This window comes from Carettochelys insculpta, chromosome 2 (genome assembly GCF_033958435.1).
Source record: "Carettochelys insculpta isolate YL-2023 chromosome 2, ASM3395843v1, whole genome shotgun sequence".
Classification (NCBI taxonomy): domain Eukaryota; kingdom Metazoa; phylum Chordata; order Testudines; family Carettochelyidae; genus Carettochelys; species Carettochelys insculpta.
Window position 1 is genome coordinate 274,621,763 of NC_134138.1, and position 26,028 is coordinate 274,647,790.

At 58.1% G+C, this 26,028-nt stretch overlaps 1 protein-coding gene across 1 annotated transcript in view; it reads left to right on the forward strand.

Annotated features, from left to right (window-relative positions):
- Positions 1–21,584: 21,584 nt before the first annotated feature.
- CSPG5 (chondroitin sulfate proteoglycan 5) overlaps positions 21,585–26,028 on the forward strand; it is a 41,456-nt gene continuing 37,012 nt past the window's right edge. Inside the window, exons 1-2 of the mRNA XM_074986339.1 lie at positions 21,585–21,734; positions 23,470–25,096. Coding sequence (XP_074842440.1) covers positions 21,641–21,734; positions 23,470–25,096 — 1,721 coding nt within the window. The 5' untranslated portion in view covers positions 21,585–21,640. The remainder of the gene's footprint in view (positions 21,735–23,469; positions 25,097–26,028) is intronic.

The window sequence follows — 26,028 nt, forward strand, 5'->3', positions numbered from 1 at the left end:
CACACGCCATGAGACAGCAGAGGAAGCCTATATCTGATAGGCAGGATTTCCAAGTTCTGTTCCCAGCTTTTTCACTGACCAAGCAGGTGAACTTGGACAAGTCACCCTTCCTCCACTTCCAGGGCAAAGCTGAAGGTCATCTACTTCTCTTTCAACTGTTTCACTTTTATTGGACAGTTTTTGTCCCTTTCTACAGAGTTTTAACGTTATCAAGATGGATCATTTTGTGATTAAATTGTAGGACTAGGGATCCTAATGTGTGTTCTGCTCCTAACATTGCCATGGTAGGAAGAGAACCCAGAGGGTCAAGACACTTAAATGACCTTCCTCAGTTTCTTCTGGAAAATAATGATTCTGCCTACATTGCTGTTGTCTTCAGTCTTAATGTTGTGTTGTTATATAGCAGGCCGTGTGCCCAGCACTTTGAGATCCTGTTACGGAAGGCGGGATAGAAGTGGAAAGATGAGTGGCTGTCACAATGACGAGCAGTAAAATATATAGGAAGATTGGATAAAGAGAAGTGAGGCCTCATCTAAGCTGTATTGAAGTCAGGGGGAACCATCTCAGAATCTGACCTCAGATGCTAATAGTACCACCCTGTTCATATGCTTTGGTGGTAATTTGGAGCACGCCACTTCTAACCTGGTACCCCTCGTAAAACGGAAGGGGATTCAAATGCTGTTGAACTGACTGGGACTACTTTGGAGGAAGACATAAGGGAGGATGTGAGATGCACACAATAATGGCTGGTACAGAGGTGATAAATTGGCTATTGGCAACCTTGTAATACAACAACAAAGGAAAGGCCATTTCAAACCAGCACTAAGGCCTTTTGCGTGAAGCATGAGAGTTAATGAGGCTAAATGAGAGCCTCCTTAGTTGGGATATAAACCAATTCACTGTCTAAAGGAGTTAGGAGAAAACTTCCCCTGCTGGCAAGTTACACCACCTGGATATTTTGCCCCTTCCCTTGAAGATTCTGGATTGGTCAGGAACTGGACACTGATGGACCCACTGGGCTGATCTAGTCTGGAAAGTCCTGTGCTCTTAACTGGCCGTCCACATCTCTCTGCTGTCCTGCTTTTAGGGGCTGAGTGGTGAGATTTGCATATCAGGCTGAGTTACTGGGGCAATGTTGTACTGATCTCCACCCCGCCTTCCCTGCCCATTAGAAACCCCTGTGAAAACAGGATGCGGGTATTGGCAGTGCTGCATTCTCAGTCCCTTTGAACTCCTGGAGCTGATCTGAGTTTGTGACAAGTATAACATGGGCTCCTTTCCCTTCTAAGTGGGAGCAACCTAAGATGCAGAGCATCGAAGTTCATCCAGGGAGCTGATAAATACCCTTGGATTTAACTGTCCATTACTGCACTGCAATCGACTGGCTGTCGAGCAGAACGGCACTGGGGGCAGGGGGGGAGCATTCTTCCTGATCTGGGATCCCGAGCAACGGGAATGGCTTAGCGATACCAAATCCAGTCCCTGCTCAGCTCACTAGGAACACTGTCGCTCATTGTCAGAGCCGTCTCCCTCCCAGCTGTGTATGCAGCATGCATAGAAGTTTCCCTTTTCAGTGAGGCCCATTGGGGGGTCACAGTTCAGGGAGCCTTTTGAAAGGCTCTGTGCATCCTGGCTGCCGGTGGGATGTTGAAGAGGGGGTCTCCCTGTCGCCCAGGCAATCCATTCACCGAGGGTTTGCTGCGCTGACGCTTCCGCACCCCTCCCAGGAAGCAGTTGGATAAATTGAGTTGCTTAGTTTAGTGAAGCCGCTCTGGCTCTGAGGAGGCAGCACGCACCGGATGCAGGCTGCCTCCATGCTTGTACCAACACAGTGTTAGCTGCTGTGCTCTTCAGTCGCAATTATCTCAAGCAGGGTTGTGCTCAGAATAGACAAGCCGGGGGTTGGCTATGCATGTGCACTGCACTGCCCTGTACTTAAGCACCATAGAAGATAGAAACCCCTAGCGGGTAGAGCACCATGCTGTCATTCCAGGGTTCTAGCCCCTTCTCTGCCTCTGGTCTGTTTTGGTGACCTTGAGCAAGTCCATTTCATTTCCTGTGCCAGTTTCCCCATCTGTAAAATGGGGGTGATGATACTGAGGCCCAGGCCACTTCCAGCTTTGGAGGTCCCTCACGATAATGCAAATAACAAAAGCCCATGAGAACGAAGTAAGGTTCCAAAAAGTGTGGGAGTGAATTGGAATACTTGTTGTTTAACGTGCTCCTTCAGCCTGTTGAGTGTCAGAAAAGGAGCAAGTGTGTAAATCTAAGGCCCCCATTGATCTTGAGGCCAAGGCCAGTTGGCCCTCTCTGATTGGCCCTGCTGCCTTTGCACAGCACTTGGAGATCCCTGGATAAAAAATGCTGTGTAAGAACTATACTGTATATTGCTACTGTGAGTGTGGCCTTGCCCAACTTTATAAGACCCACACTAAAGAATCAGGGTCCAACTTGGAGCTTTGGTGAGGCAGGCACTACAGGCGAGGGCTGGGAGTAAGGAAACCTCGGTGCTCTCAGCCTACCTATTTGTGGCTAGTGGCTTAGATCATGGAGTCACAGGGTCTGGTCTGTGGTCCAGCCTATAGCCAGTCTGTTGGGAGTGACCCCTTCAATGTGCCAGGCCCCAAGGACCTGCAAAGTTCCAAGGGGTAAGCACATGGCTTATGAGATTCCCAGCCTGGGCATTCAGCATCAGCAATCTCTCTCTCTCTCTCCCTCTCTCCATGGTTCACTGCAGCAAATCCATCCCAGCCAGAGTCCTGAGAGAGGCTTATACTTTCCTTTGGAGTGCTCAGAGGTGACTAGCAGCGACACAAGCAGCCTTTCTAAACAAGGTAACAATTCGTTAGTCACCTGGTCACTGACTCTGCTGCAAGTCTTTAGCACAAGAGAGGCAGGATGTACCCCCAGTCCCTCCTAGTCAAACTGTTAGGCAGCTACATGGTGACAGGCTCCATCCCTTATCCCTCCTGGAGGTGGGAGCTCCGCAGGGGGCCCCCCTTTCCCCCCAGGAGGGCAGATCTTATCACCTGGCAACTTTCTGCAGCTCGGTTCACATGTCCCGCCTGCCGGGGGTGCTGCTGTTGGGTGGGAGGTTTCAGGTATTGGAGGCATTTTTTGTCTTGCTAGAGGATCTGAAGTTGATTTGGGTCAGTTTTTCCAGCCTGGTCATGAATAGCCCAGACTGCTAGGTGTCACATGTCCACTTGTGTCTCTTGTCCTGCCCTGAGAACAGGTGTAGTCCTTCTCCCCACCCCCATGCCGCAGTGAGACCAGGGTAGAAGGCAACTGAGGCATACATAGGAATCCCAGAAAAGAATTCCTGCTTCAGCACCGCCTGGGAAGCAGGTAAGGATCTGTGTTGGCTCTTCATTAGCACTCAGGGCTTCGAAATGCTTAACTGAAAGGTGCTATTTTAGGGCAAAGGGGGTGAGCAAAAATCGAAAGCATTTTTTACATTTTGCTCTCACTTCCTGTGAACCTATTGATCTTTCCTCTCAGCCACCACCACCACATTAGAGACAGGTTTTTGTAATAGTCCCAATGCATCCAGGTTGGATAGGTCAGCCACTATATGGCACCATGGGGCTGCACGTCCAGAGGTGTATGTGTATAACCTATGAGAGCAGCAAGTGACTCGTGGAGGGTCCTCTTCCCTCAAACCGTGCAACCAATGCCCCAGCATGGTACTCGAGAGTGCTTGCTTGGTGCTGCCGTGAAAGCAGGGGACTGGACCAGGTGGCCTCTGGAGGTCCCATTAGGACCTATGACTCTGTGCTCATCTGGATGCAATGTAAAACCCAGTTCCTGACCAGAGGAGGGAAAGTACCCAAAAAGTTACTTGTGTGAAAGTGAAGCTGCTTTGGGGGGAAGGGGGGAATGTACTTAAGTACAAGTTGCCAACGTCCCTCTGGAAAACTACTTGAGTAGAAGTACACCTACACACCATACTTAAATTTTACTCAAGTGCGCAGAAGTGAAAGCAGCCACACTTTTACTCAAGTAACTTTTTGGGTACTTTTTCCACCTCTGGATCCTGACCACTTGAAGTCATTGAAGGTTCCACACGATTTTTTCTATGAGTTAAGGGCTTTTAGAAGTCCATGGTCCAGATACCAACATATGGGTGGTGACGTCTTGCCTACCTAAGCTTCCTTATCCGCAGCTGCTAAACATCTGCCATGTTCCACCTTAGCTGTGGCTGCATTTCAGCAGCAAAGGGGTTTGTGTGCACAATACCCTCTCTAATGTGTGTCTGGCTAGAGAAAAGGCGCATATGAAATGTCAGCATTATTTGGCACCTCATCTTAATTCAAACTGAAAACATTCATCGAATTCCCACTGGTGCGGGTGGTTCACCTCCTGCATTTTGCTCATCTTGGCCAAGGAAACCAGATTGCTCAGTCTGATTTATGTTGCTTGAGTCAGCTTCTCTTTCCAGTGGGTAGGCACTAGCCTGAGCCTGCGGTTTGGTTTTCAGCAGTGCAGGGAAATGTGAGCGTGGTATTCGCCTTCTGCTCAAGCAAACCTGAAGTTTTGGGTCTGACCTTTTCAATCCGATACACTGGGCTGCTTCCGCCGGCAGAGTGCACGAGGCAGGGGTGGCTCTAGTGGAAGGTACTGAAGGAACAATCGTTGCTGGCTTGGTGCTGCTGGGAATTCTCCAGCTTCTCGAGAGCTGTGTATGTTCAGCTTCTCAGGCATGGAGCCTGGAGGGGTGCAGGAAGCGCAGTGTTCAGGCAGTCAGGAGTTAGATTTACTGAACATACATCTACACTTACCAGGAGATCAGCCTGGTCAGGGCGAATCTTCCAGGGTTCAATTTCGCACACCTAGAGGGGACGCATGAAATCGAACTCTCAGGGCTCGACAGACGTGTGCTGCACTCCTCATTATTGAGAGGAGTAAGGGAGCTTAGTGGGAGAGTTTCTCCCATCAGCCTCCCTCAGTGAGGATGGCCGGGTATCACAGAATCCTAGGGCTGGAAGGGACCTCAGGAGGTCATCTAGTCCAGCCCCCTGTTTCAGGCAGGGCCAACCCCCACTAAGTCATCCCAGCCAGGACCTTGTCAAGCTGGGACTTAAAAACCTCTAGGGATGGAGATTCCACCACCTCTCTCGGCAGCACGTTCCAGTGCTTCACCACCCACCTGGGGAAATAGTTTTTCCTACTATCCAGCCTACTCCTCTCCCTCTGTAACGTCAGACTATTGCTCCTTGTTCTGCCGTCTGACACCACTGAGAACAGTTTCTCTCTATCCTCTTTAGAGCCCCCTTTCAGGAAGTTGAAGGCTGCTATTAAATCACCCCAGAGTCTTCTCTTCTGCCTTTTTCCAGTCATCCGGGATCTCACCCGATCTCTGAGAGTCTTCAAAGACGATGGCCAAAGGCTCAGCAATGATGTCTGCCAATTCCCTCAGTACCCTGGGGTGCATTAAATCCAGACCCATGGATTTGTGTAGATCTAGGTATCTCTTAACTCACTCCTTCCCCACCGATGGCTGGCCTCCATCATCCAAACTGCATGGTCTAGCACCATAGTGCAGGGGTTGTCCTTGTCCGCTAAGACTGAGGCAAAAAAAGCATTGACTACAGCTTTTCTTACGTCATCTGTCGGTCCTGGAAAAGTCTGTTGCAGCTTCGCAATTGTCATAGCTGGGATTGACTTTCAGGTCTCGGGTAGAGCTACCCTGCTGAGATAGGAAGGTAGGAGCAAACCTAGCAGGCTTCTTGACTCGAGGCGGTGTAATACTATCTTGTGGCAGGATTGAATAGGAAATAGGCTCAAGAGAGACAGGGACAGTTTTGAGAACAAGTCCTGCGGCACCTTATAGACTAACAGATATTTTGGAGCAGGGGCTTTCGTGGGCAAAGACCCACTTCATCAGATGCATTTAATGCACCCCAGGGTACTGAGGGAATTGGCAGACATCATTGCTGAGCCTTTGGCTATTATCTTTGAAGATTCTTGGAGATCGGGAGAGATCCCAGACAGCTGGAAAAAGGCAGAAGAGAGGACTGATGAAGCGGGTCTTTGCCCACGAACGCTCATGCTCCAAACTATGTTAGTCTATAAAGTGCTGCAGGACTTCTTGTTGTTCTCGAAGATACAGACCCCCACAGTTCCCTCTCAGAGACAGTTCTGAATTTTCAGCCATCTCATTCATCCAACCAACGTTCGTGTGCAATGATGCGGGGGGGGATGGTGCGCTCTGAGCTGCAAGCCGAGACCGGCTGTTGCAGTGCAAGTTCTTCTACCACTGATATATCTGCTTCTCCCAACCCTCCTTACTAACCGAGGCCTCATTTGTTAGGGAAAGTATCTGTCATTCACCCGCTCAGTTGTTCAAGGTCACTTCTGGCAGAGCTCAATAGCAGCCAGCTCTCTTGTAACAGCGTTGCCCTGCTGCCTGTCAGAAAGGCCGTGCCTGCCCGTGGGAGGGTGTGTGTGGGCGGTGAGCATCAGTTCCACTGCACACGCACACAAACCCGCGAAGACACATGCCCATGAGAAGAACACCTGCTCGTCCAGAGCTGCCTTTGAACTTGCCAGTATTGTCCTGAGCTCCCCCAGGCTCGGTGGTGATCTGGAGTGAATGTCTGCGGCCGTGTGCCTGGGTTCCAGCGTGGCAGAGAGGAGGGCCTGGGGGGCTGTCAGAAAGGCAGCGGTGTGTACACGGATGCGAGAGGGCTGCTTGTTTCAAGGTGTTGGGGCACCTAATGGGGTTTTACCTTCAAGCAGGTGTCATGAATGACTCTGTCACGCCAGGGACCTGATGGTCTTTAATCAGCTCGCAAAAAATGAATGTTGCCCCCTCTTGTGCTCCCAGTGCCACAGCTGGTGAGTGGTGACCACAGCGCATCCCCCTGGTTCCTTGCACTCTCCCAGCTGAGCCTAGGCTTGAATGCAGCTGCCAGTCTTTGGGCTAGAGCCCCAGGGCTGCTGCTGCGCCTAGCACCTGTGCACAGGCACGGCTGGGATTCACAAACCCCCAAGGTGGCAGCTGCTGAGCCCTGTAGGCCTGAGCTCAGCACCTCTGGTTCTGTGGTGAAAGTTCCGAAGATGCCTATGTTCCTGTGTTGGAGTCTGGGCCCATCTCTCACTGTCCGTACAGCTCCTAGCGCCTCTGGGGCCGGGCCCGTCTCTCACTGTCCGTACAGCTCCTAGCGCCTCTGGGGCCGGGCCCGTCTCTCACTCTCCGTACAGCTCCTAGCACCACAAGGACGTGGCCATACTACACACCATTACTGTCACTGATAACAAACCTGAAAATCACCGAGTGCTGCTGTATTTCAACCAGCCTCTAGGTGCACCAGATGACTCCACACTGTCTGCAGGGGACAAAGCCCACACCCCAAAGACCTGCCCCTCCAGCGGGAGGAGGGCCCAAGCCTACATCCCTAGCAGCCAGCAGTTACCCTACATCGGTGCCTGTTGTGCTGCTTTATCATCATTCAGATGCTAGAAATGAGGGTGGGAAAACGACACCCCAGAATGGTCTCGGCTGGTGGCTGCCACCTGTCCGGGTTTGGGCTTCTGTGTCCATGTGTCATTGGGGGTCTCCCTTCAACAGGACATTCCAGTCAGAGACTGGGTGCCAGCCCCCCAAATGGCACCCAGCCCCCACGATGCTGGGTCATAAACCCCCACCAGCCTCTACCCTGCCAGGCCCCTTTCCACCAGCAGGCTGGAGCCAGTAAGTGACAGAGGTGTGAGCAGGGAGCGGAGCAAGCGACGGGGGTGGGATCCTGGCTCCTGTTCGTGAACTGGATTGTGGCCGTGTCTGAGGGCCAAGCTGGGATCCCGGACTCTGCAGCACAGCCATACGAGAGGAGAGCTCCCACCTGCCCCAGGAGCAGCTGGCGTGAGCCGCTTTCGGCCCAAGATGCTGGAAGAGATGGGCTGAGTCAGACCCAGCCTGGCAGTGCCCTGCCCCAGAGCGCGGATGCTCCCCGCAGGTGGGGGAGCCACAGGGCGGGAGGGAAAGGCTCCTCTGCCTGGCCCAGCACCTGGGAGCTGGAGGGCGGAAGCGGCTGCTCCTGGCGCTGTGGCAGGGCAGTGCAGGCTCATGGGCTGGCAGTGGGATCTGGGCTGAACCCTGCTCTGGTTCTTTCCCGCACAGCCAGGGACTGCGGCGTCTTCTCCCCCTCTAGCCTCCCTCCCCACCGCCCATGCATGGCGGCAGGGCTGAGGCCTGGCCAAGCTGCCTCTCGGTTGGTCCCCTTGGAAACGGCCCTGAGACATGCCTGTGAGCCGGGAGCGCATTCATCCCACCGGGGCGCAAGCGCTGGGAATGTTAAGCAGGTGCAGCCCATTCAGCCGCCTTTTGAAATCCAGTATCAAAGCAGACAGAGCCGGGCTTGTTTGCAGCGTGCGCTGGGTGACAGGCGCCCACGGGAGCAGATCCGGATGGGGGTGGTCCCCTTGCTCATGGCCACAGGCTCTTGGAGGAATCGGGCTGGCTCTGCAGAGCAAGGATCAGGCTGAGAATGGGGCTGCAGGGGGGATCCCCCAGGGATGGTTTTTGAGGACCCAGAATCCTACACCTGGAGGGTTCCCTGCCCATCAAATTAACCCCACCACTCTCAAGTTCTCTGCTCCTCCAGGGGAAATGCACTGCTGCCACATGGGGACTGAGGCTTGGTGTGCTCGGCATAGATCACAAACAAGGGGCCCAGGCCTCGCCGAGCTCAGGCAAGCACCTGCCCAAGCAGGAGAGAGGGCAGCTGCCTCCCAGGGTGTGTCAATGGAAGCTGATGCTTGGCACCCCTGGGAGCTGGGTTCAGACTCAGCCCCGCTGCAGGGGCCAGTGTTGTCTGTGGCTGCGTTCATGAGCGCGCTGGCTCTCAGCCTGACTCCCAGTGCTCACCTGTTACCCCTCAGGTCACCACTGTCTGGGTCTCGGCTGTTCCAGGCAACGTTCTCGAATGTTCCCCTTTCAGGGGTGGAATAAATGTTCTGTGCAGACGAGCGCCACCAGTAGGGAAACGCTGCCGCTGTGGCGCTGTGCTACTCCACTGGGCAGCGTCTGAATCTCTCCTGGGCGGCCCCCCCCCAGTGCTCAGCTTACTGGGAACGCTGCTCCCAAGTCACTGAAAAGCTGCAGAAACCAGACTTGTACCGGGGCCAGGCTCCCCGCACGCAAGGTGAGGGAGCAGGCGGTTCTGGGGTGGGGTGGGAGAGGTGGAGGGAAGGATGGGGGCTTGCCCTGCAGTTCCCCCATGCCTCTCTTGTTCTGTGCTCAGGTGACTTCCCACTGCAGCTCCAAGCAGGGAGGGAAGGACGTGCAGGGGGGTGGGGTGGTTATGAGGAGCAGACAAGCTCTGGGATCTGGTGGCTTAGGAGGCTGAGTCAGTGCTCCGGGAGCAACTGTGTGAGCACTAAGCCGGGGAGGACTGGAGCTCAGGGTGACCTGAGGGGAGTGATGCTTGAGTCTGGGGCAGGGCCCTGCTCCCCTTCTGCGTGAGGCCTGAGCCAGTGCCCTGGGTGGGTGCTGGGAGCTGTGCGGTTGCAGCCGCCCCTTCCTGGGCACTCTGGCACAGGGCAGTTCCTGTCCAGCTGCTCTGGCCCAGGGGTGAGCAGTCATTGTCGATGGCAGCCACTCCCAGATTTGGGTAAGTGGTCAGGGGCTGCCCTGTTCTATGGAGTGGGTGTCAGGTCTGGGGCGGAGGGGAGCTTGGAGCAGGGGGCTGGGGCCCAGGACAGGGTGTGGGGTCTGAGGCAGTTTGGGTGAGGGAGGGGTTGTGACCTGGGGCAGGGGTGGGAAGGAAGTTTGGTTGCAGAAGAAGATTCTGCCTTGGGGTAGGGGGATGGGATGGGATGGGGTGCAGGATCGGTGGGGGCGCCGGAGGAAGGCTCTGGCCGGGTGGCACTTGCCTGAGCAGCTTCTGGCCAGCAATGCTCTCAGCAGATTGCCCTGCTTGCCGGCAGCCCCGGACCACTCACAGGGGCTGTTCCACGGGGCTGTCTGTGCTCTGGGGGAGCCTTCGCGTGCTGCCCCCAGCAAAATCTCAGCTCCTATTTGCCCCCTGCAGCACCAAGAACTGCAGGGAGCAGCCAGCAGGCCCTGGGTCAGATTAAAAAGCTGGGTGGGACGTCTCCGGCCCCTGGGCCATGTCTTGCCTGCCCCTATTCTGGCCTCCTACTCGCCAGGGCTGGATCACTTGAGGGCTGCGTGTTTTTGTTCATTGCTTCCGAAGCACCTGGCACCAATCACCGTCAGAGACAGGACAGGGCCAGCTGCCCCAGTGAGGCCGCTCAGGTCCTCCACGACCGCTTTGCTCTATTCAGTTCGAGCCCAGCTATTGCCTGCTCAGGCTGGGGGCTTTGGGCACAGGTGCTGTACTGGCAGACCCAGCGCTGCTCTGGGCCCGAGCCCCTTCCAAGAAGTGGGGCGAACACCGACCTCTCCTGGGGTGGGGCGAGAATCAGGGGCTACGGCGTGTTCTGAGCCCCTCCGCGGAGAGGCCCTGGAGAACAGCAAAGCTCTGGGCACTGTCGTCCGCCTTGTTATGCGCCCTTGTAGCCAAGCAGGCTAACGGCATATAGGGTGCACTAGGAGGAGCATTGCCAGCAGCTCCGGGGAAGTGGTGGTTCCCCTCTACTCGGCACTGGTGAGGCCACATCTGGAGTATTGCGTCCAGTTTGGGGGCCCCCAGTATTAAAGAATCTGGATGTGCTGGAGCAGGTTCAGCAGAGGACAATGAAAATGATTAAGGGGCTGGCGCACAAGAGCTATGAGGAGAGGCTGAGGGATTTGGGTTTAGTTTGCAGAGGAGAATTCTGAGAGGTGATTTAATAGCAGCCTTCAACTTCCTGAAAGGGAGCTCTAAAGAGGATGGAGAGAAACTGTTCTCAGTGGTGTCAGGTGGCAGAACAAGGAGCGATGGTCTGATGTTCCAGAGGGAGAGGAGTAGGTTGGATATTAGGGAAAACTACTTCCCCAGGCGGGCGGTGAAGCACTGGAATGCGCTGCCAAGAAAGCTGGTGGAAACTCCATCCCTAGAGGTTTTTAAGTCCTGGCTTGACAAGGTCCTGGCTGGGATGATTTAGTGGGGGTTGGTCCTGCTTTCAGCAGGGGTCTGGACTCCATGACCTCCTGAGGTACCTTCCAGCCCTGGGATTCTGTGCTCCTGTGGTTTGGCTCTGCTGGCAGCAGAGGATCCAAGACCTGGTGCTGCTCCCCCCCAGTGGAGAGCCCCCTCTGGTGCCCACACTCCAGGCCTGTGCTGGGGGGAGAACCAGACTCCTTGGGACAGCTGAGTCCAGAGCCAAGGCGTTGTTAGGGTGGCAGCCAGGGGTGCCTTGTGCACTGGTCCCTGTGCCTGGCAAGAGGCAGGGACAGAGCGATGGGCTCAGCAGAACCTGTAGGGGCCAAAGCGGGTGTAATTTACGCCTTCTGGCCTCCCCAGCCTGCAGGTCAGAGCATCCCTGCAAGACCCCAGCAGGGCATCCATGTAAGAGCCCCCCAGCCACGTGCCTCCTGCAGGTGGCTACACGCCTTGGTGTCAAGTGAGGGGAAGGAGCAGGTTGGAGTGTGCTTCCCTCCCCTCTGGACTGGCCCCCACGTGCTCAGCGCAGCAGGCCCTGGGGGCCCCAGAGCGATGGGGTACAGTCCCGCAAGGGTGAGAGCAGGAGGGTGATGGGGCATCCCTGCACACAGCACCTGCGGGGGGAGGTGAGGCACCATCTGCACAATGGTCTCGCCCTTACCCCGTGGTGGGGGAGATCCCTGGGGCGCTGGCCCACACCCCAGCTTTGGAGCAGGACTGGCCAGGCTCCATCCCAGCACAGCCTGTGGCCTCCCATGGGAGGAGGGACGTCCCCCAGCCAGCGCCAGCCGGGACTCCACCAGCTGCCAATGGGGTGGCTGCAGAGACCCCAGCAACGTGGCCCTGTCCCCAGCTGTGCGCCGCTCAGTCGGCCCCAGGTTCGGGGGAAGGAGGCCATTGCAACGACAGGTCGGTGAAACCAAACTCAATACTCATCAGTTCTCAGCTGAGCCCGCCCAGCAGAGTGGAGGTCTCAGGGTGGGCAGGTGAGGGACTGCCCCACTCCCAGGGACGTGCTCTTCCGACCGGCCCCGGGGGGCGTTATGCACCACATGGAGAGCCAGGGTATGGGGCAGAACATGTGCCTGTTTGCACAGCCACGGTACGTGCTGTGCAGGGCCAAGCGCACGTCTGTGCACACGCAGCCACAGCTACGCGGGCAGATCACGACCTTGTGCGCACACAGTTACGCGCTACAGAGGGCAGAGCACACGCCCATGCACAACCAGCCACAGCTACTCACAGCAGATCACACTCTCGTGTGCACACAGTTACGTGCTACACGGGACAGAGCGCACGCCCATACACACCCAGACACGGCTATGCGTGGCAGATCACACTCTTGTGCACACACAGTTATGCACTTCACAGGCAGAGCACATGCCCATGCACACCCAGACACGGCTACACGCAGATCACGCTCTTGTGCACACTCAGACATGGCTATGCAATATGCACATCAGAGTGCACACCTGTGCACATGCAGACACAACTACGTGGGGTAGATCACACCCTTGTTTGCACACAGACAAGGCTATGGCTGGGTCTACACTAGCACCCCCCCTTTCAAAAGGGGGATGTTAATGAGACACTTTAAGGTATGCTAATGAGGCACCTCAATGAATATGCAGCACCTCATTAGCATAATGGTGGCCGCAGCACTTCAAAAGTGCTGCTTTGGGTCATGCGCACACAGCTCGTCTACACAGGGCCCTAGCTGCTCACAGGAATAAGGGGTTTCAAAGCGGGCAGGGCCCTTTCGAATAGGAGCCGTGTAGACGAGCCGCGCGCAATCCAAAGTGGCACTTTTGAAGTGCAGCAGCCACCATTATGCTAACGAGGTGCTGCATATTCATTGAGGTGCCTCATTAGCATCTCCCAAAGTATCTCATTAGCATCTCCCTTCCGAAATGTGGGGGCTAGTGGAGACCCAGCCTCTGTGATACATAGGGCAGATCACGCCCGTGTGCACGCAGGTACAGCTACGTGCTGCACGGGGCAGAGCACACGCCTGTGCACATGCAGACACGGCTTGGGGGGGCAGATCATGCCTGTGTGCACACAGGTACAGGTACAGGTACGTGCTGCACGGGGCAGAGCACACACCTGTGCACACCCAGACACGGCTTGGGGGGCAGATCACGCCCGTGTGCACACACATACGCCTATGTGCTGCACGGGGCAGAGCACACGCCTGTGCACATGCAGACACGGCTTGGGGGGGCAGATCATGCCTGTGTGCACACAGGTACAGGTACAGGTACGTGCTGCACGGGGCAGAGCATACACCTGTGCACACCCAGACACGGCTTGGGGGGCAGATCACGCCCGTGTGCACACAGGTACAGGTACGTGCTGCACGGGGCAGAGCACACACCTGTGCACACCCAGACACGGCTTGGGGGGCAGATCACGCCCGTGTGCACACAGGTACACGTACATGCTGCACAGGGCAGAGCACACACTTCTGCATACCGACACGGCTGGGGGCACAGCAGGTGTGCCCAAACCAACACAGGTGCTTGTGGGACAGGTGTGTGTGCGCAGATACACATGGTGCAAGTCAGAGCGCGTGTGCGAAGAGAGGCGCTCGCAGCTCTGCACCGTGTGGGTCAGAGCATAAACACGCCCCCCCACTGCCGCCCGGGGGCAGAGCGTGTGCGCCTGTCGCTACACCCTGCAGGGGGCACAGCTCCCAGGTGTGTGCGAGCACACGTTGTCGGGCTCGGCGTGCACACAGCCGTACCCATCCCCCCATGCACGTTGCACACGTATCCTGATGCACTGCCCGGGGCACCGGACCCCACGCAGCACCACCTCACATCATGCAGACTGTCCAACAGGCACACCCACAGCATGTCCTGACCTGTCACCCCTGCTGTCTGCTCCCCTGTGCCCGCCGGGACTGCACAGCTCGGCCGTCCTTTTCCCCCCGCCCCAGGGCTGTTGGAAGGGCTGTGTGGGCACAGGGACACCCCCGCCAGCAGAGAGGCCTTTTCCCTCAGCGGGGCTGTGCGGGGCAGGGCTGGGGTGTGTCGGCAGGACGCTCCCCCGGCTCTGCCCCCAGATGCCAGTTTCTGGGGCCTGCCCTTGGCTCCTGCCACCAGAAAAAAAGCACCTTCAGGTCACTGCTGGAGTGAGCAGCCTGTGGCAGGCTCCTTCCTCCCCCATCCCACCCAGCGGGGGCAGAGGAACCAGCAAGTCACCCAGCAGCCTGCCCCAGCCCCCAGTCACCTCCCTGGCCCCACTGCTAACCCCCCAAGGCCTGTGTTCCCCACAACTGGCCCAGCCATGGGCCTGGAGCTAGCTCAGAGCAGGCCCCTTGGTAACTACCCCCTCCGCAGGCCTGTGGTGCGGCTCCTCCACTCTCTGAACCCAACCCTGGCTGACTCCTCCATGGGAGCCCGGCGCAGCTCTGACACCCCTGTGCTCTGCTGCTCGCTGGGGCTTTCCCTGCACCGCCCCCCTCGGCTTCCAAGGGCGGGGCAGGGGCTGGCAGCACTGCCCCAGCATGCCCAGCTCCCTCCCTGCAGCCGGGAAGCGCTCACCCGGCCTCACTGTAGCCTCCACGGCCCTGCCAAAGGGGAGACACAGCCTTGCTCCCTCGGCACACCCTCCATGCCCCTGCTGGCTGCCCACAGTATCTCTGTCCCTCCTCCCCACGCCTCTCCCCTGCCCCCCCATCGCTCACCTTAACAGCCAGTAAATGTGCTGGGGGGGGGGCCGGGCCCCCGCAACCCCACCCTCTTCTGGGACCCCCGGCTCACATTCACACGGTTGTCTCCTATGACCCACCCCCATGTCCTTTTAGGAACTACTGCCTAAATTCCCTCTCCCCACCGCAAAGCAAGGCTCCCGCTCATTTTTTCCACCCCGGGCAGAATAAATTTTGTGATGTGCACTGAGGGATGTGCACCACCCATAGAAACACAGGCTGCCGGCGCTCCACTAATCAGCCGGGCAACACGAGAATCTCTCCATGGCGGCTGCCCACGTGCTCAGCATGGGGAAACACTGCCTCGCACCCTGCTGTCCGTTGCCCATTCGGAGACGTCGGTCCTGGTGTTTGGCAGCGTTAAAATGCCCGTTGGGCAAACGAGGCCACTTGCCCAGCCCAGCCTGCACAACTGACCTCGCACCAGCCAGCCGTGTTCACCGCCACATCCCTTTGTGTCACCTGCACTCTTTGCCAGCTGTGCCTTTATATTTTCTTTCCGATTACTGCTCCTAGCGCAGGGACCTTTGGGCTCCACGAGGCAGATGCCCGTTTCCGTGGCAGCTGAGTTCCACACGCCAGCGCTGCGCTGTGCTCTGTCAGTTGGAGGGTTTTACTCCAGCTTTGACGGGTTGCGGTCATTTTTTGTGGTGCTAATTTTTGCATCGGAAAATCATGTGGGACGTTGATCCCCAGCCATCTGCATGGCCGTACACTTACCTCCACCAGCCAAACTGGTGGCTTCTTGCATAAACCATAGCCCGCCTGCCTGACGAGGCCTGTTTGCCACAAAACCACATTGGTTGGCGTTATTTGTGTCACCTGCCTCGAAGGTTTTCTGAGCACATCCCTTAGCAATTTTTCCAGGCTTCTACCTTGGATGGAAGCCAGGCTAATTAGAGTCAGCTTAGGGAGGGGCGGGATAGTTCAGTGGTTTGAGCATTGGCTTGCTAGGCTCTGGGGTGTAAGCTCAGTTGTTGAGGGGACCATGTAGGGACCTGGGGCAAATAGATTGAAGGGGAAAAAGGGATGGTGCTTGGTTATGCCAAGAAGGCAGGGACTGGACTTGCTGACCCCGAGGGTCCCTTCCAGCGCTACCAGATGCGTATCTCCACGCATCTTACATTAGCCATGTAATTTTTTGAATTCGTGGATGGTTTTCCAGGCCTCTGGAATGTCACCCAGGGTTGCTCAGACAGGCCTGGCTGAGCAAGGCCCCATCTCTGCCCCTGGAGGTTGGCCTCATGGCCATTCGGCGGGCAGAAAGCCCAGCGTCAGCAGGACGGGTTTGGTTCGGCTTAGCCAGGCGCTGAGCGCAGGAGGCCTGCAGGGGTGGTGAGATGTGCTCATATCCACACATCTGCACCGTCACCAGCCTGGTCAGTCTCACACCCAGCCACGTGCATGCTCACCCAACTCACTCTTACACGTCTGTGCACACACACAGGCCCACGCTCTGGCATGGCTCCAAGCAGCTGGTTCAGCTGCCAGCTGAGCCTCCGGTTTACAGCCAGCGGCTCCTAACACAGCAGGGTTGGGTTCACTCCCCGCTTGGCATCGGGGGAACCACCCCAGGGAAGGCCTGGCCCCACATTCCCTTATCCTGCTGCTCGAACCCTCTCTCCCTCGCACCGATTGCTAAGCCGGTCACATCCGTACGGCTCCTTCCCTCTCCCCTCTGTTCTCCCTCTCAATTCAGCCTCTGTGTGGGCTCCCCACAGCCCCCTGCCCCTTCCTCCCCATCCCCCACTTCCCCTTTATTTTCCCACCCAGGCTCATTCAATGCAGCTGAGATGCAGGCTGGAATCCAGCCCCTCTGCCGCACTCCCTCCCTGCCTGGGGCCTGATCCTTCCACCGCCGCATTGGAGTGAGCTCCTAGGGGTTCAGGGAACAGGATGGGGAGCATCAGTTCCCGGCGCAGGTCTTCTGCACATTGTTTGCTTCCAGCCCCTCCCTGCTTCCCGTGTGTGTGTGTGTGTGTGTGTGTGTGTGTGTGTGTGACCCCTCCCCGTCCCACGCCCAGCCTCTCTCCCGGCTCTGCCCACACCCCCAATGCCTGCTAAGCCAGCCTGCGCATCAGCCTAGAGCGCAGGGACACCCCGGCAAAGCCTGGGGGTGTGGAGCCAGGCCTTTGGTCCAGCCCCTGCCGAAGCTCAGACACCGGCCATGTGGCTGATGTGGACTGGGCCCCGCAGCACTGACTTCAGGGGTGCTATGCTGAGCCACAGGCCCCCAGCTCAGTGCCTGGTCCAGGGGCTGTGACCAGAATTCATTGCTGGGTTCTGGGTCGAACCCTGGGCTGCTCCCAGATTCCGAGCAGGGGCCGGGGGCGGGGACCAGCTTCACTTTGAGCCCAGCTCTGCACGGCACATGTCTGTACACAGGGCGGAAGAGGGGCAACCCCCCCTCTGCAGCTCAGCCCCTTCTCCGTCCAGGTGCTGCCCCTGGCCCCCGCACTCGCTGCCTGAGAGGGAGCCACGTGTGTGCCAGAGCCGTGAGCTGTTTGCGGGAGAAGCCGCCTGCTTAGCCGCAAGCTCCAGGCCCCCTCTGCACAGCTGCTGCACCCTCGCTGCAGGGCTCCTCTGCCAGAGGCAGCCACTCTCTGGGTGGATCCCCAGTGCAGGAAACCCCCCCACCCCCCGCCACAATCTCCCCTTCTGCTCAGCCCCTGCTACAGGCTCCCCACCCTCCGGGTGAGACCCCTGCCTGCCTGTGGCTGAGGGCGGGGCTGCTCTTCCCCCAGGGGGCACTGAGCCAGCTGCATCCCTCAGGGCGCCCGTTCCTGGGCGGTGGGGGCCAGGCTGTGCTCCTGGATCTCACTGTCAGCTTGGATGCTCACTGAGGGCAAAATCAGCTCTCCGGGAACCAACCATCCGCCTTAGCCAGTTTCTCCCTCTGCATCCGTCCCTTTGTGGCTGTGTAGCTCGCCCCATTTGATCTGGCTGTCCATCCACCCGTACGCACCGCTGCCTACCCCCACCGCTATCTGTCTGTCTGTCTGTCCATCTGCACAAACCTCTGGCTAGCCCCGCACACCACCTCTATCTATCTGTCTGTCTGGCTATCGCCTCACACCTCCTCTACCTATCTGTCTGTCTGTCCATCTGTATACACCTCTGGCTACCCCCACACACCACCTCGGTCTGTCTGTCTATCCCCACACGCCGCCTCTACCTATCTATCTGTCTGTTTGTCTGTCTGTCCATCCACACACATCACTGGCTATTGCCACACACCTCTGCTATCTATCTCCATACCCCTGCTCTGTTTATGTATCCATCTATCTACCCACCCCCTACCTACTTCCCCTCTCTTTCTCGCCACACATCTCCTCTCTCTCTATCCCCCTCCCTCCACAGGACCAGGCCTCCAGCTGGTCTCACATCAGCCCAGCTCCATTGAACTCAGGGGCTCTATTCTGATTTATGCCCATGAGACGCCCATGTCCCCTCTCGCTGTGTCTAGCAACTCCTGCTTCCTGCTAGTTATGGCCTGTCTGCTTCTCCTGTGCTTCTGGTGACCTGCATTCAACGTCAGATCACGGCAACCCATCCTCCTGGCACAGGCGGGACCCTGTGCGCCATTGCCCAGCCTGCTACTTGGCGCTGTGAGGGCAGGTTCCTTCCCCTGACAGGAGTGGGTGCAGCAGCACAGCCCCTCCTGCAGGAGGCGCTGCAGCAAGGGTCCCCACAGCACTGAAGAGGCCAGGTCAGCAGCCGTAGCCCCACCCTCGAAGTTACTCCACTGGATGGGGGGTGTCCATTTGGGGGGGGTGGGCTGCAACCGCTCCTCTCTTCTGCTGCCCCACACAAACAGTCCTCTGCCAGGGAGGTGATGCCTGGGCCCCACAGAGCAGAGGGGCTGGAGTTCACACCCCACTGAGATGCAAGGGGCAGTTCACTCTATTACTTCAGGCTGGCTCAGGCTCAGGAACGCACCAGGGCTCTGGTTGCACGCAGGTCACATTTCCAGGCTTTTCTCCACACCCAGGACGACTAGAAACTTCTTCTTTGAAAAAAAACCCCAGTACGTGGCACCCAGGTATTAATCTGGTCTTGCCTGCATGGTGTCACCTGTCTGCTGCTCACTTACCTCCCCCTAGGGCTGGTTCTCTCTCAGCAGGTTCAAAGCGCGACCATTTCTGACAAACACAGCCTCTTTCCCATGGACTTTCCTTCACCGTGTGTCAGCTGTCTCCAAGAGGCACTAGTCAGGCCCGAACCTACAACAGATGGGTGCCTGGTGGTGGTTTGTAATGTGCCAGGGCCAACACGTTATAATGCAGCCATAATGGAATGGCTCACTTTTGTGTTCAGACTGTGAGAGGTTGGATCTTCAATCACAATGCAGAAAAAAGATATTTCGAGTCACTTTTAGAGGTGCTGCCTCCTGAGCCCCGTACACCTGTTCTGGATAATGCTGCAGGCAGATGGATACAGAAAATAGTGCCAGTAAATATTTTTAAATCCTCCACATTGCTTCCAGGGCTAGTCTGGTTGGGACACAGGTGACATATGTTAGCATGCTTGGAAAAAGTTCAGTGGAACAGCTTTCCACCAGAAAATGCAGCTTAACTGAGACTGAACCACGTTGCAAGACCCTTGTGACGCTGCTGCCATTTTTAGGCGGCAGTGTGTTGAAATGAATCGCTTTTGCTGTTCTTTTTGCCACGATGTCCAAAGGGCTTTTGTGCTGACGTGGGCCAAAAATGTTGTGTTTCAACGCCATGGCTTTTATTTTGTGCTGCCTTGTCTCGTCTTCATTTCAACATGTTGTAACAGTGGGCGTTAGGGAATGGAAATGGTTTCCGCTCACTGCAGTGAAGCATTTCAGTCGGATTGAGCAGATGTTTTCTGGACTTTCCAATCTGTGGAAAAATTTGACTCTCAACGTTGGACTGTTAGAATTGCTCAGGGGATAAAAATTCGGGTTGCTGACTGGATCTAATGCGCAGACTGCGTGGGGTTGGAAGGCCTTCTCCAGGGCCACAGCCCTCCTTTGAATCTTTGCCTCGTCTGGCTAAGATAACCACCAATAAAACCTTTCTATCACCCTTGCGTGTTGCACCAATCGGCTCTGTGTCCACTAAGGTGTAATGCTGTTCGGGTGGATGCTTCTGGCGTGGTGTGGTGAGTTGACTCTGTCTCAGGCTCGACACGCCCTTCGCTCCTGTGCTCGGTACCTCATAGGCTAGCTCACCTGCCTTCCTTGCTGCGGAACAGGAACGCTTTGTGTCTCTGCACACGTCGCTCTTCAGAAGGCAGGCGCCGTGCTCAGATGCTGTGTGTATACAGTGCTGTTTATAGGATGCGCCATGAGTGTGACTGCACAGACACCCTGGTCCTGTAGCTCTCTGCGGTACTGCCCTGTGCTCTCACCTGTCTGGGCTCTCCATCCTCCACAGGGGCCGGATGCCTCGGTCTCGCTAGCAGAGCTGTGCAGAGGAGGGGGAGTTTAGGGCTCAGAAGGGCTCCTGGGATAAGCCAGTCGGGTCTCCTGCATCACAGCATTTCACCCGGGCTGCCTGAAGCAAGGCCCTGCCCATGTAGGGAAGCCACCGCACCTTTTTGTGGACCGGAGCCTGACTCCTGATTGGGCTGGCGTGATCTCTGTGCAGGGGGGCTGGAGCAGTTTGTACAGTGGGGGGGTGCCCCTGGCCAGGGACCCAGATTGCAAACCCTGCGTCTGCAGCAAACCACTCCAAGCTGGGGGAGCAGCCCCCCCACCTCTGTCTCTGTGGGTGCTCCTGCCCTGTTGTCCCGCATAGTCACACTGGCTCTAAGCAGGGCTGGCCCCCCGTGAGCATTGCCCTGTAGCATTGGGGTCTGTGATGTCGGCGGGCTCAGTTTGGCTAGCCAGCTGCTGGCAGGACAGCAGAGTTGGGGCAGACAGACAGAGGGACCAGACAGACACCCCCAGGGCAGTGACTGGGGGAGGGGTTTGCAGTGATCAGGGGAGGGGTTGGGGTTGCGGGGGGCTGCAGCAGGCAGTGATCAGGGGAGACAGCGGCTGTGCTCGCTGTCCCCCGCCCAGCACAGATAGACAGACACTCCCCGGGCAGTGACTGGGTGGGGGGCTGAAGCAGGCAGGGATCCAGCAGGAAGGTAGAGTCTGTGTTGGCTGATTCCCCCGCCCAGGACAGACAGACACCCCCGGGGCAGTGAGCGGGGGGAGGGGTTTGGGTTGGGGGGGGCTGCAGCAGGCAGTGATCAGGGGAGGCAGCAGTTGTGCTCGCTGTCCCCCCACCCCCCAGGACAGACAGACAGACAGACGCCCCCGGGCAGTGACGGGAGGGGGTGGGGGGCCGGGGGGGGGCTGCAGCGGGCAGGGATCCAGCAGGAAGGTAGAGGCTGTGTTGGCTGATTCTTCCCCCCAGGACAGACAGGCAGACAGACGCCCCCGGGCAGTGACGGGAGCGGGTGGGGAGGGGGCCGGGGGGGGCTGCAGCGGGCAGGGATCCAGCAGGAAGGTAGAGGCTGTGTTGGCTGATTCCCCCCCCCAGGACAGACAGGCAGACAGAGGGACCAGACAGACAGACGCCCGCGGGCAGTGACGGGAGGGGGTGGGGTGGGGAGGGGTTGGGGGGCCGGGGGGGGTCTGCAGCGGGCAGGGATCCGACGGGAGGCAGCGGCCGCGCTGGCTGATCCCCCCCCCCAGCTCCCCGCTCCCCGCCCCCCGGGCAGCAGCAGCCCAGCCGGCGTCAGCAGCTACGTGCGGCCGCGGGAGCCAGGGCTGCGCCGCGGCGCCGAGCCGAGCCGAGCCGAGCGGGGCGAGGGGAGCCCGGCCGGCCCAGGCGCGGGCCATGCGGCTGCGGCGCGTCGGGGGCTGAGCCGTCGGGCCGGGTGCGCGGGGGGCTGCTTCGCCCGTGCCACGATGGGACGCGCCGCTGGGGCCGCCGCGGGACCTGCTCTGCTGCTGGCCCTGGCCCTGGCCCTGCTCCTCGCCGCCAGCCCGGGGGCTGCGCCCGGTAGGTCCCCGCCGGCCGGGCCGGGGAGCCCCCCGATCGCCAGCCGCGAGGGTTTGGGCGGGGGTGGTGATGCACGTGCCCCCCAGCCCTGGGGTGTGTGTGGGGGGAGAGAGTGGGGTCCCCCCCGCCACGGGGCGCGTGTGTCTGGGTAGGAACGGAACGGGGGACCTCCCCTGGCCATGTTACATTAGGAGGAGAATGGGGGTGGGGGCTGGCACATGGGGGGAGAGAAAGGGGAGCCCCTCTCGGCCGTGGTGAACGGGGGAAAAGGGGACACCCAGCCATGGTGAAGGGGGAAAGGGGAACCCCCCATCCATGGAGAAGGGGGGAATGGGGAGCCCCAGCCACGGTGAAGGGGGGAATGGGGAGCCCCAGCCATGGAGAAGGGGGGAATGGGGAGCCCCAGCCACGGTGAAGGTGGTAAGGGGAGTCCCCATCCATGGAGAAGGGGGGAATGGGGAGCCCCAGCCACGGTGAAGGTGGTAAGGGGAGTCCCCATCCATGGAGAAGGGGGGAATGGGGAGCTCCTCGTGGCCATGGTGCATGTGTGACCTGTAGGATGTGGGGAGAGGGTGCCAGTGGGACAGGCTGACCCATGCAGCAGAGGGAAATAGGGTCTTGACCACGGCGGATTCATGCCGTGACGCCCGTCTCTCCCCCCACCTGCAAAAATTCAGGGTCGGGGGGTTATTTTGGAAGGCTTTTCCCTAAGCATGGTTGCCGAGCCGCTCCATCTGCACAGAGCCTTTTACCTGGGGGTGAGCCAGGGGCGGGCTGCACCACCTACCTTCCAGCCGGGGGGCTTTTTGTGTAGAAGACGGGCTCTGGTAACGAAGCGGGGGGGGCATGTCTCTGGCCTGCAGTGGGGTGCCGGCTTGCCTGGGGGAGGTGGCGGGTGACTGTGGAAATCCCAGTGGCTCCTTCTGGCTTAAGAATCTGTGCTACAGCTCACGTCTGGGCGACAAGGGCCAGTTACTCTCCGGGGTCCTCAGCCCCGGGCAATCACAAGGAGGCCCCTTCTGTCCCCTCTCCTGAGGAAAACGGAGGGAAGGAAACATTTAAAATTGGGCGTTTTTCAGCCATGGCTGCACAGAAAGCGTGCATGGTGCTGGGGGTGACCATGGAGCAGATCGCAGCCAGGCAGGGAAAGACTAGGCTGCTGAATGCTTCCCCAGCCCTGCAAAGGCTCACATGCTGGGGTGACCCCATAAGAGTACACCCGCCCCGCTCCTTCCCATGGGCTGCATGGGCAGCGAGGGGCTCTCCCAGTCCACAGGTTCAGAGGGAGCCGGGCAGGGATTTGGGATTTGAGCAGGGCACGCCCAGACAGGAACGGGAAAATGAAGCCAGAATGGGGCTGGGGGTGGAACAAGGAGCAAACTTTCCCATTTTATTTCCTGCAGCTGATGCTGCTTTACTACGCTTGAAATGTGGGGGAAAACCATGAATCAAAGCAAGAGGGAGTGTGTGTTACTGGGGAGCGTAGGAGCGAGCTTGCACACAGACGAGGGCTGCTTTTAGCTAATGCAGACGCTATTTTTACCCGGCTGGCTGGTGTTGGGAAAACAATGATGCATTTCGAAAGGACGCCAGGAACGTTTGCCCGGGTGTCTGCTGGGCAGGGGGTGCGGGTTTTATTTGCAATGGCCATGCAGAGCGCACACCCACAGCAGCCCATTCCTCACAGTGATTTAAAGCACTGCCTGATGCTTTTTCTTTCCTGTGTAACCTCTAGCATCCAAAAGGCACCCGGAGCGCCAGAACACCTCGGACATGCTGGGGGCTGGCTGGGAGGGCACCCTGTCACCCCTGGCTAGCAGCAGGGAGCAGGACCCCGAGCAAGGAGAGCTCCTGAGACGTGTCCCTGGGGCAGGGGGAAATAGTTCCACAGAGAAGCCGGCAGAGGCAGGCGGAGTGAAGGAATCCAAGAGACAGACACCTGCTGATCTCCCAGGGCTGGTAGCAGAAGGCGTAAGCCCAGCTGCTGCAGCTTCCAGCCTCCCTGGAGTGGGGATCTCTGGACGGTATTATACCAGCAGGATCCACGAGGAGAACAATGAATCATCTCTCTGCTTGGGATGCCCCAGGGGGGCTGACAGCCCAAGTGCCTGGCCCCCGAAGCCTTTGTTGGCTAAGGACAATGAGGGGGCCATGGAAGCCTTGGCAGCCGTGACTAGTGTGACTTGGCCTGTTAACGCAGAGGCCATTGTTTTGGCAGTCAGTGACACGAAGGGAGCGCCTGTCTCTGAGAGCCAGGAGGAGGCTGGGAGCGGAGATCAGCTTGCCAGGGTCTCTCTGGGCGGAACATGGCATCCGGGCACTTTCCTGGAGCTCACGGTCACCCCACCCACCTACCAGCTCCCCACCGAGATGGTGGCTGCAGCCAGCTCGTCGGCCTCAGCAGGCCTCAGCTCAGGCTCGGCCAAGATGGTCCTGCTGCTGGAGGCCTTCAGGGAGGCAGTGCTGCAGCCCCCTACCCCGGGAGGTCGGGCCCCTGAGCTGGGCACCCAGACGCTGAGCAGCACAGGACTGGCACAGGACTCTGCCCAAAAGGAGGCGCCTCTGGAGCTGTGGTTGGCGTCGTCCAGCAGCGCACCAGCCCAGGGGGCTGGAGACCACACGGATCTAACCTGGCTCAATACCGAGGTGTCCCTGGGGCCCCAGTTGGCCGTCACATCCCCTGTGGATGCTCTCGTGACCCCCGAGCCTCCCTCGGATCAGTCGGTCTCCGAGATCATTGACATTGACTACTATGACCTTTTTGACGGGGAGAACCAACGCAGGGGTGGGGGCCTGGAGGACTTCCTTGCCAAGGGCCCCGGGGGGGCAGAGTCCCCCAAGAAGAAACTGGAGGACAAGACGACCTCCTGGGCCATTCACGAGCTCTACGATGACTTCACGCCCTTCGACGAGTCGGACTTCTACCCCACCACTTCCTTCTACACGGACGGGGACGAGGATGACGAGCTGGATGAGGAGGAAGAGGAGGAGGATGAGGGTGGTGGGCTGACCACAGACCTGGAGGATGAGAACAATTCCAAACTGCCCATCCCAGCCACGCCCAAAATCCAGACCGTGGTGCAGGAGGCCGAGCCCACCAGCCACCGCTACATCATCCCGCCGCTGCAGACCTTCATCGTCTCTGGGGGCAGAGCCACCTCTGAACCTCTCCCGGCAGAGACTGGCAAAGACCTGAGCCAGTCGGCCATGGGGGTGGGGCCCGGCGGCGAGAACGCCACCGAGTGCAGGAGCGGCTACATCCGGCATAACAACTCCTGCAAGTCCGTGTGCGACATCTTCCCCAGCTACTGCCACAACGGGGGCCAGTGCTACCTGGTGGAAAGCCTGGGCGCCTTCTGCAGGTAAGCACCCCGGCTTGGGCTGTGAGAAGCCGCCAGGGGCAGTCCCGAAAGGGGATCATGTAGCGGGAAGTCTGAAGCTTGCCAGGAATGTTGTGTCCCCCAGAGGAGGTCTCTTGGGCAGACCGCAGGCCTTAAAGGAAGCTTCCCTGGATCATGCTGGGCAGCAGCAGATCGTTGTGGGGGAAGGGGAGTGTTTACCAGGCCAGGCTCAGGGGATAAGGGAGGTGTTTTCAGCTGCGATTTGTAGGGAGGTGGAACAGCCTCTTCCCTCGTCTTTCCAGGGGCAGAGAGAAGAGATCGGCGTCTCCATTTCATTAGCGTTTGGCCCAAAATGCACAGCGTGGTTTGAGATGCACCAGGCCAAACCGGGCAGCTGCTTGGGCAGTGTTTGTCCTTTCCTGGCTTAAGCAAGTGCAGATCCATGTTATTAAATTATAGGGATTTCCCCTGACACGAGCTCCCATTGGTGCACTTGCCCTCCTGCCTTCTTGATCGTCTCAGATGGCTTGAACCCAGTCTAGGTTGATCAAAAATTGAGAGAAGGGACAGGCCCCAGCAAAAATGAGGCCTGCTTGGGACCAGCATGACGCCTTCCATTTAATGTGGGCTCTGAGCAGCTGAGAGTCCCTGGGATGCAGGTGGCATTTGATGGGAGAAAACTTATGAAAGGTTTCAATTGCTCTTGTTATCCGAGCTCCTGATCCCTACCTGAGAAACCCATTGCCAGTGTGTCTGAACACCTGCCTGTCTCACAAGCCTGTTACTCCCACTGTGTCAAAGGGAAACGGACACACTGGACAGTTAAGTGACATGTCCAAGGAGACATAGGCAGGCTGTGTCAGAACTAGGAACGACACACCGGCTTCTGAAGTCCTGGAGTAGGGCTTTAACTCCTGGAGCCTCCTTCTGCTCCAGCACTGTGGGGTAACCCC